General features: G+C 50.0%; 1 protein-coding gene across 3 annotated transcripts in view; it reads left to right on the forward strand.

The window, feature by feature from the left end:
* Nucleotides 1-7,884: 7,884 nt before the first annotated feature.
* The window catches only part of FGF13 (fibroblast growth factor 13), a 241,051-nt gene continuing 235,103 nt past the window's right edge, over nt 7,885-13,832 (forward strand). The window contains exon 1 of one of the 3 annotated variants that reach the window (XM_061446216.1): nt 7,885-8,021. Coding sequence is in view for 2 of the 3 variants with exons in the window: in XM_061446213.1 (XP_061302197.1) it covers nt 9,175-9,223 (49 nt within the window). In the remaining variant the exon portion in view is untranslated. Of the gene's footprint in view, nt 8,022-8,835; nt 9,224-13,832 lie in introns of those variants that run through there. The other 2 variants (XM_061446213.1, XM_061446218.1) reach the window with 2 other exon arrangements.

The following is a 13,832-nucleotide window of genomic DNA, read 5'->3' on the forward strand; positions in this document are numbered from 1 at the left end:
TTTGTAAAGGCCACGCTGGACGGTTTAGCACCAGAGCTCAACCTGCAAGGCCTGTAAGATCACATAAAAACTAAGGAGCATTTGGAGGATGATGGCAGAGACATTGCATAACATTCAGTTATCAAAAGTGAACGCATCCTCCAACACTGACTAAAACTGCACATAGTATTGTCCTGGCCTTTTCTGAAGACGTTTGCTTGATTTGGCTTTACCACTATTTTTTGTTTCTTTCTAGAATATAGAATCATGGAATAGTTTGGGTTGGAAAGGACCTTAACATCATCCAATTCCAACCCCCAATATACCGCCTACTTCTCTTGTATACGCTTTAATCTCCTTCAGTCTTATGACACCAAGAGATGACAAAAAATAGAAGATGCCATGGCTTTGCTGTGCCTTTTAAAGAAGCTTTAGATAGGTATTTGTATGTGTTCATTTCCAAACTAAAACAGCCAAGTTGCCGCTTTAGGATCTACGGAGCCTTGAGTTTAATGCTTGACGTGATACATTCAGATTGTTTGGTTGGCAGCGTGTTCTGAGAGCATGGATTTTATTCAGCACACTGAGCATACCACTGCTTCTTTATTGTCCTGTTTTCCTGCAGACACAGCCAAGGTCAGTTTTATATGCCCTTTCCCATGACTGCTGAAAGGAGAGGCACATATAGAGGTTACCCATCCTGTTTAATGCTGTCTGCAGTACCCAGCGTGGCTTAGTTTTCCCTCAAGCCTGAAACTGCACAGCACAAACCTGTTTAAAAACTGCTCATGCTGGGAGGGTTTTCCTGCTTTTCCATCGTTTAATCAGACCCTGAAACACAGGATAACATCCCAGCTCACCAAGGCTTTCCATCCAGTATCTCCAAGGTGTTAAGGAGGATCTGGATAGTTTCTCCAGCTTTAAATGTGCTTGATCACTGGTGGTGGTATCCTCAGTCAGTGTGGGGGGGGCATGTGGGTAATGCTGGTTGCTATTTAAACCAGCAGCAGATGTGTCAATGTGCCTGTGACGTTCCTCAGGATGGCTTGGGGAGCCTGAAGTCTATCCATGCTTCTTCTGACTCCTGCTAATTTTAGCCATGCAGTGTTTACAAACAGAGCAGCATTTGTCTCTGCTCCTGATCCAGCAGGATTTCATCCCCATCCCTGCTGGCATATTCCCTCGAGGGGAAAAAGAAGACCAAAAAGGGATGCAAAATAGTGAAAGCTATTAAAAGATGCTGAGGGAGCACAGGAAGCCAAACCTTGTGGCTATAAAGAATGTACCTGTAGATAGCCTGGTCCCACCAGGAAGTGGGAAGGATGTATACCTATATATATACCTTTATACTTAGGAATAATTTAGGAGGATAAAAATGGTGAACAAGGAGCCTGAAAACACCATTTCTTTGTGGTGCTCCAAGGCAGCATCTAGCAAGGGCTCAGGAAAAGGCCAAATCAGAATGGAATGACAAGAAGTAATCAAGCTGTAGCTACACTTGACAGCCGTCACCAGCCCTGAACCCGGGTGCAGTCCTGCCTTCAACTAAAATGCCAGGTGTTGGAGTAGCCCAGTGCTGCATACAATGTTCCTGACCTGAATGCACTGTGTAGTTACTGCTTTGAAAGGAGGCAAGAACAAGAAGTCAAAGGAAAATCAGTTATGTCAACGCAGTTGATATGGAGCTTTAGAAAGAGACTTATAAATACACACAAGCCAGTTAAAACTCCTTCCCCTTTCAGAGCCACAGATTCCAAATGCAGTTCTTTGAACAGGGAACATCTCCTAAAGGGTTGTGGTTTTCTTCAAAGGATGAGCAAGCAAATCCTCCTGGGTTGGCGAGGCAAGGACATGCACCTGATGCCGGTTGGAAGGAAGGAGGCTGTAGCTGCATGCTCTGCTTTGAGCAAATCCAAATCCCCCAACTTACCTGCGGTCTGCTTTGTAAAGGAAAGCCTCTGGGTCACACAATACTTGACTTCCAGAGCTAAAGCTTTGCTTCTCCTCTAAGATCAAGCAAGCTGCTAGGCCACTGTCACAGCCAGCCACTGTGTGAGGTGGGAATTTAATGGGTCACGAGGGCTCAAGCAAATCTATAGAAACCAAAGGGAAACGCCTTTCTCCTTTCTTTGCTTGTGCTCACCCGTGGCAATGTGCATGTCATAGCATCAAAACTCAGTTGACACATGAGAAATACCAGCTGCCATCTGATTAAGACATGTGAGAGGTTTATGAGGCAGCTACAAGCTCAGTTGGAAGTGAACGGGAGGCATGGGAGTGATACGGCACGACTGTAGTGCCATGGTCAGAGGAAATGGGAGGAACGGTGCATCACTGCTCAGCATAATCTAGGTGAGCTTCATCTTTGGATCCTGGGTGAGCACTGAACTCATGTCTTTGTGAAGGAAATGCCAGAAAAGTTCCATCAGGTGCTGCTTAAAATCGCTGCTGGTTAAAGACAACTGAGGCACCTGGGATGAACTGCATAGAGCTTTAAAGGGGAAGACAATTTAATGCAGTAAAGGAACACAAAGTAGTAGAGAGATAATAAGTTCATAACAGGGAAAAGCAACTGATGTTATGGCTTTACAATTCTAGGTCTGCTTGGTGCATAAGGCTGTGTTCAAATTAATCTTGCCTTATGCGCTGTAGGCTCCTCGCAACACTTAGAACTTGCTTTTAAGATTACTTTCTTGAACTAATTTCACGTCTTCCCACTTTTCCTTCACGGATCCACTCTGAACTTTAAGCATAACTGGTGTGGTTTAGTGTTCTTTGAGCCCAAAAGTAGCTCTGAAAAGCTGATCATTACATTTCTCTGTCTCTCAGGCTTGTAAAAATCAAACACTGATTGGTTTTTACAATGCTAAAGGAAAAAGTCAGGCATGAAAAATGTTACCCTGTGATAATATTGCATATGCAAGCTTGAAATAATGTTAGAGCTCTAAATGGCAAGTTTCCTTTCAAGTATTGCTGTGTATTCTTTCTCCTGCTCTATTATCTTTCTGTGTTTAAACTGTGGTGTAACTCCAGGGAAGGCTTAGATCAAGCACATGATGCTCCTCATAGTCCTTGCCTGCCTGTCACCAAGGTGGCCCAAGGTTTCTAATGTCAGGTCTCCCATCGCAGTGGGACTTCACGTCCATCTGAGTTTACCTCCGTGTTTCAGGCCCAGATCTGGTATCACACACACTTTGCCTCCTTGGCCTCTTGTTCAGATACTGTTTTCTCTCAGCTCCACAAAGGCTGGAGTGAGATCAGCCGCCGCTGGCAGTCTGCAGCTTGGCAGAGTCGAACATCAAAGCTCCTGTTCCAGCTCGACTTCAAAACCTTTCAACTTTAAGACGTGACCAAGTAGCAGTAGGAGTTGTAAGGGGAAGGCTGTAACGCGCAGGATGATGGGCTCTGGCCTTTTTCTCTTTCTTTAAACAGTAAGAAGTAGTGAGCAACAGTGATTTGTGCTTCTTGTTACTACGTTCATGAGGGGTGTGGGACCACCTTCACCCTTTGACTTGTGCTGGGAACAGCAGCAGAACCACTCCTGAGGCTTTCATCTTTATGCTATCTCAAACCTGTCACCAGCTTTGGAGAAAGAGGCTGGGGCAAAAATCTGTTTTCTTAGAACCCCAGACTGGTTTGTGTTGGAAGGGAACTCAAAGCTCATCAGTTCCAGTCCCCTGCCACAGGCAGGGAAACCTTCCACTAGAGCAGCTTGCTCCAAGTCCAACCTGGTCTTCAACACTTCCAGGGATGGGGCATTTACCACTTCTCTGGGCACCCTGTACCAGCACCTCAGCATCCTCACCGTAAAGAACTTCTTCCTTCTGTCTAACCTGAATTTTCCCTGTCCTTACTGGACCCATGAATCTCTCATTATGTTTTCTCCGCCCTGTCCAGCTGAGGAGAAGGGTGACAGAGCAGCTCCGGGGGGCTCTGGTGTCCAGCCAAGGTCAACCTACCACACTGTGTGAGTGTGATCATTACCACTAGTGCCTGCTCAGGGCTTCTCTGTTGCTCAGACTGCATTATTTAGAGAAATTAAACTGCAATCTCCATAATGTCCATTAGCTGGAACTCTATTTGCATATAGCAGTTGGGTTTTGGCAGTTAAAGAGAGGAAGATGCTGCACAGCAAGCTGCCTGCCAAAACAAGCTCTTCTGTGTAGTGCTTAAGACTGCGTAGGAACGGGAGTCGTAAAAGTAAGATGGGGACCAAACTAAACATCCATCAGAACAAGGATGTATCTGCTGGAGAATGTGCTGTGCTTTGGCCCTGGGTGTGCTATTTGTCTCATCTGTAAATCTTTGTTGTTTGTGTTCAAACACATAACTGGTAGTAAAGAAATTTGCCTTAGCATCCCAATTAAAACAGCAGTGGTAGAGCAGGCAGTAAGGAGATGTGCAATGGATTCATTTGGACCAGTTTTATAGGCGTCATTAGGAAATAGTGGCAACAAAACTCTAGATGTGTCCACTTAATCATGTACTTATTTCATCATAATGCAATAGGTAACTTCTAGATGCCAGTATGAATATAAAGTTACAATTTGAAATGAGGAGTAAGTGCTTGTATTAGTGAGACTTCATCATGTCTGGAATCTGAAATTTAAGGTTTAATTTAATCCTGCTCCACCTGAATGTAGGGAGGGGTTTGGATGTAACTGGAACATACCAGGATCCATTATGACAAAGCTAATTTAAACTTGCTGGGTGGCTTGAAAGGCACAATGTGTAATTCCTCCTCTATGAAAGAGCAGAATCTGGACCTTTTACAAACCGCTGCCTGCGGAAAAGAGAACATTTCAGCTTGAGAATAAGCCAAAGAACCAAGGGGAAAGTACACTGAGGAGCAATGCCCATGCTGTATCTGTGCGAGCTCCAGAATTCCTCAGGGGATACATGTCTCTACAGATATTTTATGAGGGTGGGAAAAGCGTGTTCCTGACTTGAGTGTGTGTTTTATGGACAGAGCGTACAGCTACCGGACATTAAGCAGCAACAGTTAAGCTGTATAAAGGCACTTAGAGTTGACAACTTCAGACTGTAAATGATACCCCTCTTAGCCAAGCCCATGCCAAGCTAGAACCTAGATGTTATGGGGGGAATAAACACCCTGTGTAGAAGCAGAGCTCCGTGCAGCACGTCAGCCCTGCTGTGGGCCTGCTCCCAGAGAGCAACCCTGGGCTGCAAGTGTTCAGAGAGCCCAGATATGATCTGCTGAGTGTGTGTCTCTGCTGCCAAAGCCTCACGTTTCACTTCACACTCGGAGCTTGAGAGACCTGGCTGTGCTTGGGGCGATCACATCTGTGCCTCTGGGCAGGAGAGCTCAGGAGCCATGAAAGGATACAGATGATGCTTTGACTGTGCTGCCTTGCAGCCACTCGGTACAGAGGGCTCCATCCCAGCTTTGGGAGGAGCACAAAAGGTGTGAATTAGAGCAATTGGCTATATTTGACTTTAAATCCTGCTGCCCTGCCAAAGAGAGTCTTGAATTTAAATCTTCCCTGGCCACTCAGGTGCACAGAACACATCCGATTTCTTTGCATTAAACATCACTAAATCTTCTTCCTCTGGGTACCTGATTTATCCCGCAGTGCAGAAATCATTTCTAATTCAGAAACTCAGGGAATGCTGTCAGTGGGAGGTACGAGCTCCACGTCAGGCCCATATGTAGGTACGCTTCTGCGTAAGCCTGGCTGTGGTGTGTAGTTTGTTGCATATCTGTTCTGCCACCACAGCATCCGAGTGCTGCTCAGCTTCCAGTATTAGAGCTTGAAAGCAAGGAGGTGATGCTTTTCCCCACTGTAGTTGGGAAAGGGATGTCAGAGATACTAAGAATGAGATTTGTGTTTGAGGATTTGGGGGTTAGTTAACAAAAGTCCATTGCAAAGCCAGACCTCACATGATCTACCCCAAATCCAGAGATGCTCACATCAAAGCAAGGAACTAACAAGGGTATCTGAAGGCGTACATCAGTGCCAACCCCAAATACCCTCTCCACTGGAACAGTTTATCTACCAAGATAGCTTTAAGAGTTAAGGCTGTGCAAACTGAACCCAGACTGCAGTCAGCCTTCATGCAAATCCCCTCACATTTTGCACGCAGAACACCATATTTTATTGCTGTTTTAACTGACACTTCTAAGCCTTGCAAGCTAGTAAGGGGAAAAAAAGAACTCATTTCAGAACAGCAGGGGAAGCTCTCTCTGCCCACCCGTAGGTACAGTTCCTCCACTTCATGCTGAGCTGCTGCTTCCTTCCAGTGCTTAGTTAGTTGGAGTGTATGGGCCTCATTTGGCCAGTGTAATAACTGGGGTTGTAAACTCCAACAGATCTCCTGGCAGAGCCAAGAATGGCTCATGCAAGGCAAGATCACTGTCAATAGCACAGCATTTATCACTGGCCTCTGGTGGAACAACCAGAAGCGTGGATTGTCTGTGACTCTCATCTGTCACTGCAAAGAGCCTTGAAAAGCAGGGTCTAAGCTCTATCAGGCAGCTGAAATCTCCTCGCTGGGGCTCACACTGAACGGCAGCATCCCTCCTTCCCCACTCCTCCCCTTCTGACTCCCTGCTTTCAGTGGTCCAAGTTTGACTGGAGAGAAGCAGCCAAGAGGGAGCCCACGGGTTTGATCCTTCTGGCAAGCCTCTGAAGTGTTAAAATAATCTCAGAGAAGGCTCATGGAAAACAACCTTGTACTGAAGCAGCACAAGCAGTCAAAGCATCATCTGTACCCTTTTATGGCTCCTGAGCTGTCCTACCCAGAGGCACAGACGTGATCATCCCAAGCACAGCAAGGTCTCTAAAGCTCCAAGTGTGAAGTGAAACATGAGGCTTCTGCAGCAGAGACACACACTCAGGAATCATATTTGGGCTCTTTGGTGATAGTCCACTATAGACACAGGGCTTACTGAATCACGGAATTACAGAATCATTTAGGTTGTTAAGACTTCAAAGAACATTGGGTCCAATGTTCTTGAAGTCCACCATTAAGCCATGTCCTAAGTGTATGTCTTTTTAATACCTCCAGGGATGGTGACTCCATTTTCCCAGGCAGCCTGAACCAGCAAAGCTGACCCTGCCAGGACAATTCCTTGATTCCAGACACAGAGCAGAGGTTTTCCGTGGAGCAGACGGATGCATGGAGGACCTGAGGTTCAGGTTTGTGCTTTGTGCTTCTCTTAGGGGCAAGTCGTTTAATAAATGCAACGTCTTCCAAGTGGCAGCTCTGATCTCTTAGCTCAATCAACCCTGATTTCCCTCACCTCACATCTGATCTCCATCCACATGGGTGAGGCGGGAGTGTGACTTCATCACTGGGAAGCTGTGGCTGATTACCTCCTGTACTCCAGGTGATGTCCCAGCAGCGCAGCCCCTTTCCCTGGGGCAGGATCAGGATCAGGATCAGGACCAGGACCGCCTCCCCGTAAGCCGATCTGCACCCAGCTGTCCCCGGCGCTGGAGGGAGGAATTTGGCTCCGCTAAATATAGAGGCCTCTCAGCCCCAGCGGCTGCTGCTTCTCCCGGTGACCCCCCCTCCGGTAAGCGGCTACACTGGAAGCGCGTTGCCCCTCCCTCCGTGGAGGGCAGAATAAGCGGAGGAGCGCCCAGAGGCCACGGGGAGGGCCGTGCACTGAGCATGTTGCCTTCCCCCGGGGTGGAGGTCCCCATCCCTGCCTTGTTCCCTGTTGGTTTTAGTGAGATCCATCACGTCCCCTCCTCCTAACAGGACCAGTCTAAGGGTGGGCTGGAGGAGTCCGCCTGCAGCACCGAGGGGCTCCCCCAGGCACCTCGCTGCACGCCCTTCCCAGCGCTTTATTTCGGGCACTACCCAGCAGGGCCAGGCTCCAAGGGGCGCCGGCTGCATCGGGTTTCCCCCCCTTCCTCCGTGACCCCCCCCCCCCGCCCCAGCCTTCCTGCGCAGCCGGCGGGGCAGGATGGGTGCCTGCGAACCGCGCTTCCTCCCCCGACGGCGACACCGGGTCTAGGAAGTTCTGCCCCTGCCGAGGAAGACGGGGCGGGGGGAAGCGGTTTATAGCACAGGTGAGTGGTGCACCGGCTGCAGTTGGGGGTCCCTTCCTACCCCCGAGGGTGAATGTAGGGGAGAGATAGGTCAGCCCCATCCCGCACCACGGGGCAGAGCAGCGGGGCGGCGCAGGTTCTGTGTGTCCTCGGTTAGAGGGAGCCCCATGGTCCCCTTTTCCCTCCAGGTCCCCCACACTGTCCCCCGGCTCTTCTCGTTCCTGTAACAGCAGCAACAGGCTGCTGGGCTCAGGACAGGGCGACGCCGGCGGCCGCGGCCCGAAACCTCCCCTCCCTAGGATGAGGAAGGAAGTGGGTCTCCAAAGCGCGGGCATCCGGGTTCGTGCCACCCCGAGCCCGGCGCCGAGGAACCATCCCAGGGCTGGTGGGCAGCAGGGATGAGCGTTGTCCCCCTCGGTACCGTTTCATGGGGGACCGGGATGGGTGATGGGGAAGGGGATGCGCGGCCCTGGGAGGGGGCAGAGGGGGCAGCTTTGTCTCCAGTCCTTGCTGCCGGCGAGTGTAAACCTGCCGCCTCTTCTGCAGTGCCGAGGACTCGCGTCCCTCCTCCTCCCATGCGCGGCTGCAGCTCTGCTGCTCCTTCCTAGTATTATTAAGGAAGGATGCGAAAAGGAGGAGGTGAAAAAAAACCACTCGCAAGCCAAACCCAATACACCCAAGCAAACACCCTCCTCTCCCCCTCCACAACTCACCGTTCCCCCTCCCCCCCCCCCCCCGGTCGGTGGGACTTCCAGGACCGGCTGCGCTTCCTTGGCCCTGGGGAGGGGAGGCAGAGCCGGGGAGGCGGGGGGAAGGAGGGGGCCGGGGCCAGGCAGACACAAGAGAGAATCGCTTTTGTCTCCGGCACGGCTGAGCGGCGCAGGGGCTCGGTGCTGCGGCTGCCGGAGCCCCCCGCTCACCGCCCCGCTCAGCTCCCGCAGGCACCGCGCCGGCGCCGCCGGGCTCCGAGGCACCGCGGCGGGGAGCGGGCAGCTCCCCTGCTCCGGGCTCTTTCCCCCTTCCCTTTCCCTTGGTGTTATTTCTGCCTTTCCGGAGGGGAAGATTCCCCCCTCACCCCCAGCCCCGCGCGCACGCTGCCCCCAGCCCGAGGTTTCTTTGGGTCCAGCCGGAATCCGCGACGCTCCCGGGGATTTTCCCACCCAAGCTGGGGTCTATGAGCGGGAAGGTGATCAAGCCCAAAGAAGAGAAAGATGCTTTCAAGGGTAAGGCAGGCGCCGCCGCTCCGGTGAACAGCGCCCGACCGCGGGCAGCCCGACCTTACCGGGAGGGACGGGGAACGGGGTGGGGGGGGCACCGCTCCGGGGCCGACCCGTAGCGCGGGGGCAGGCGGGCGCGGATGGGCTGTGCCCAGCGTGTTGGGCGCTGCACCGGTGCCCCGGCACGGGGAGGGGGGGCCCCGCTTAATGCGGTAGCGGCCAAAGTAAGTGCCCCCCCCCCCCCTTTCCCTTCCATCCCCTTGTTGGGGTGGGGGGAGCCGGGTCCGCGGTGCTCAGCGCTGCGGGCGGCCCCGGAGAGCGGAGCCATCGCCATGGAGACGCGAGGGGGGGGGGGGGTGCTCCGTGAGGTACCCCCCAGCCGGGTGCCCCATCCCGAAGCGGCGGGGAACGGGGTGCACGCTGGGGTGGGGGGACACAGGGCATGCCGGGGGTGTGTGTGTGTCCCGGGGGGGCACCGGTGGTCCTGCGCCGCGCTCCGCATCCATGCGCTGCGGCGGTACCTGCCCCCGGGGCTGCAGGGCAGCAGCTGGGGGGGGGGGGATGCGCTGGGCAGCCCCTTGTGAGTCGTTGTTCTGTGTGGTCGTGGATCGGTTTGTGTGTCCTCAAGCGTAGCCTCCGGTAGGCTGGGCTGGTGGGATGCTCCGAGCCGCCCCGAGCGGGGAAAACTGCTCCTTATTTACTAGTTCTGTAAACCGTGATGGGCACTTGCCTGGCACTTACTTTTTGAGCAGCCTGAGAGGCCAAATCACAATTCAGTCTTTCTGTTATCTCGTGAAAAACTTTCTGCTTTCTTGATTTTGAAAGTTTGTGCTTTATTTTTTAATTTTTTGAGACCTTTTTATTTTCCTTTATTACCTTTTTTCCATGGTCTAACTCTTTCCACTTCGATGTTCTGTCTCATGTTCAAAACCTCAGTCTTTTCATCAGCATTTCTCACAACAACCCAATCAAGTTGCACTTCGACACCCCCCCCCCCCACGTTTTCTGCCTAAATATCTTTTGCCTTTACATTATCTTCTTTGATGTTTTTTGTGTTTTTTTTATGGTGGCCTTATTCACTAAAATGTTCTTTAAATAACTGATCAAGCAACACAGAACAAAAGATTATTTTGCATGGTTTAGAACTGTGTTATAATCCTACACAAGAAGAGCCATACTTGTGCTACGCTTGCTTGTAAACTTGTTGGCTGTTTTAAATCAAACTTGCATATTCCATTTCGTGCTATGATTACAAGTTTTAATGACATTAACTTCGTATTTGAAATCACCTGCATATGGGGTTGGGACATCTGTGGATTTCTAAGCACTGGGGCACTGTATCTGCTGTTACTGAGTCAGCAATCATGTAGGTGCAGAAAGCTTTGATTCCTGCGGTGACAGTGTACCAGAAAGTGCATTGTTCTTGGGTATCCCAGGTAAACTGATCATCCTGGAGATGCTGGGGTGCTCTTTGAGCTCCTATCAAAACTTTCTCCATTATTCCAAAGTCAAGAGGCAGGTTTAGATGCAGCAGGAGATGGTTCTTGTATGAGATGGTTTGGTGCTGCTGGAGAGAAGTGAGTGATGGTTACAGCCTATAAAATAAGGTTTTAAGGTGCAGGTGAGAAGGTAGTGTTTACCAGTTGATGTACAGGCTGCATGGCCTTCTTTAGCCTCTTGTGTCATAGACTAAAATAGGAAATGGTTTTCCTCTGAACCATTTTCCTCTGAACCACCTGATTTTTCTTTTGGTCATTTGATCATTGCTCTTAATGGGACTGTTTCATTTGGATGTAGTCATAGGAAAACCAGGCTTTGTTTATTTACGTTAAACATGCAGTGAAACAGTGTCTGGAAAGGATGGGATACCATTTCCTGTGTGTTTCTACTGTGTGGCACCAGGAATACTTCAGTCCTGGCAGCAGCCTGTGTGGTTTTGAGTTAGTTAACCATCCTTTCAAAGGATGGTGCAAACACCATTCACATGAGAATAGCTTCTTGGGGTGATGTGTGCATGTACCCCACGTCCTGTAAGATACAGGATGGAGTTTTAACACGTACTGTAAATGCTGGTATCCCAGGGCTGTATTTGCACAAGAAATGTGGAGTGCTTTGTTAGCAGCCACAGTGTCAGCCTTTCTTACTCCTGAGGCTTTCCATGCATTACAGGCTTGTGCAGGAGATGAGACATAGGGAGGGCTGTATTCAGCCCTCATGCAAGGAGCTGCTTTGTGTAAGATGTGAAACGACACTTCCTACAACCTGCTTTTGTGATGGGTCTTTGTAGGAAAGCCTGATTTATACAGGGCCTTGAAAGGCCATGGGTTTCGGTAGGAATCAGCACACAATGCAGTGCAGGTGGGTACTGTCTTGCAATGGGTATTCCTATTTAAATTGCCCTCTCTTGTAAAGCCTGTGGTAGTGTCACTGGAGTTGTGCAGGTGTAACAGAAGTACAAGAATCTATTTGTAAAGAAATATATATATATATATTCATACCTTTTGTTAAGCCAGAGGGAAGTAACTGCTTGATTTGGAGTTTGTTGCCTCGCTTGCAAGTCCTGCCTAGAAAACCCAGTGAGGACTCTTGTGCTCCAAATCTGGCTGCTTTTAAAACTGGCTGTGGATGTTTAAGAATGAGCTTGCCCTCATCTAAATAAAGCTTGTGGATTAACATAATGAAGTCAGGGATGTGTGCACCTTTACTTTCTGCAAAGCACTGCATTAACTCTGAATGTATATGTATAAGATCACGGCATTGATGTATTTTCCCTTAACTGTGTGAGTGTCGGAGAGCTGCTGGGTACCGTAAGCCCCAGCATCCCTCAGGCTGCCTCACTAAGGTGGATTATCAGCGATGCTGCTCCAAGGTGGAGGCTCTTTGTGGTACCAAGCAGCTTGTTTTGAAGAGCAGCCTCGTCCCAGCTGTGTGAAGCATGGGGCAGGTTCCTGTGTCCATTCTCACTCTGCACTCTCTGGGGTTAGCAGGAGCGTGAGGACCTGTGTAACACCAGCTCAGCAGCCTGATGCTTGGTAGCGGCTTTGCTTCAACGGGGGTTAGTTCTGCTCTCAGGAAACAGCCCTTGGTACGTTCCCAGTGCTCTTCAGTTGGTTTCTTCTCCTTCCACGTGGCTGGTGTGTGTCAGGACAAGTGGCTGTCCTCAGTTCCCACTGAGAAGCTTTCACTTTGTGCTTTGCGAGCAGTGTGGGCAGTGAGCCTCGGGGCTGTATCAACACAACCTGGTTCGAATGAAATCTCTGTTAACCTTTTATCTGGGGGGAGGCACGTGGCAGTGGGAGAATATAGGGCATTAGAGAGCAAGGCGAGACCTTGTGCTTTGGATTTGGGCCTTAAGGAGCTCGTGCTGTCTGGCATTACAGCCAGGCTGCTTTGCAGTTGGCCTGGCTCCTCCAAGGAAAGTCAAGAGCCCGAGCAGAGAATCTGCAATGAAATATGAGGAAAGGATTCATCTGTGTTTGTTTTTCTCTTTACCCATGGGTTCTGTATTGGTGCCTTCCCCATCGAAGCAGGGACAGGGGGGATCTTTTCCTGTCACCGTGTTCTCACTGCAAGGAACTTTGATAGCTTTGCCCACAAGCCTGATACCCTCAGCCATAAGCTGGGAGAACATGCAGATTTTCTTCTGCAGAAAGCAAAATAGGAGGAGTGTTTTGGAAGCTGATAACTTCTAACCTGAGAAGAGTGCATTGAAACAGTGACAGTATGGGTGAAGACTGTGGAAGTGTAGGTACTGTTCTGATTTGGTGACAGCAGAAAACAAAGCACTCGGCAGGAAAAATAGAAGTCAGGATTTTGAGGTATCTATTACTGCTTTTCCTGGCTTTATGGGAATATAGTATAATGCAGCTTATGATTGAAAGCTCTGGAGAAAAGCTGACAGAAATAAAGCAGCTGATCTCAACAGTTATATTTCTATAGTACTGAATCATGAGACAGTAACTTACTTGAAGGACTGAAGGGGAGCAGCGCAGAGGCAACGTGTAAGCTGACCATGTCTTGGGCTGAGTCCACGGGATCAAAATTAGCAGCAAGTGCAGAGAAGGGGGAAGGGAGCAGGGTGCTGTCGCCCTTCCCTGCTGCAGGTGGAAGGCAGGGCTCTTCCTTGTGCTTTTATCCAAAGGTTGGGTGCCATTCCTTTTGCAGACAACAAGCCCCAGCAGACTCCACCAGCAGCTGTGCTTTGAAGCATGAACTTGAGTCTCTCTTCAAGATGCTTGCCAGCAGTAGATTGGGTCTTATTGTGGTCAACTGGGGCTATTGACTTACACATGACAACTTGTGTTGTGTCATGAACGTTTAATGACACTAAAGAATGAGTAGTTAAACTCGATGCTTTTATTCAGTGGCAATCTCTGTGCCTCCAGTGTGAAAGCTGAGATTGCAGATCCTGCTTGGAAGAGACGCCTGCATCGCCCACTGGAAAGCGACAGCCAAAATCTGAGGCACGGCCCACCCCGTCCTGCATATCAATGCTGCAGGTTACAATAGATACTCAGCTCTTGGCTGAGGTCCTGATCCATTCAGAATTCCCATGGACACCAGTGGGAGTTCTCTGTGTCTGCCTGTGGCATTGCCTCTGATTAGTGGGTGGTTG

The sequence above is a fragment of the Pezoporus flaviventris genome, unplaced genomic scaffold (assembly GCF_033815535.1).
Source record: "Pezoporus flaviventris isolate CSIRO_AGI_PZ_B2104156 unplaced genomic scaffold, CSIRO_AGI_Pfla_v1 ptg000005l, whole genome shotgun sequence".
Classification (NCBI taxonomy): Eukaryota; Metazoa; Chordata; class Aves; order Psittaciformes; family Psittacidae; genus Pezoporus; species Pezoporus flaviventris.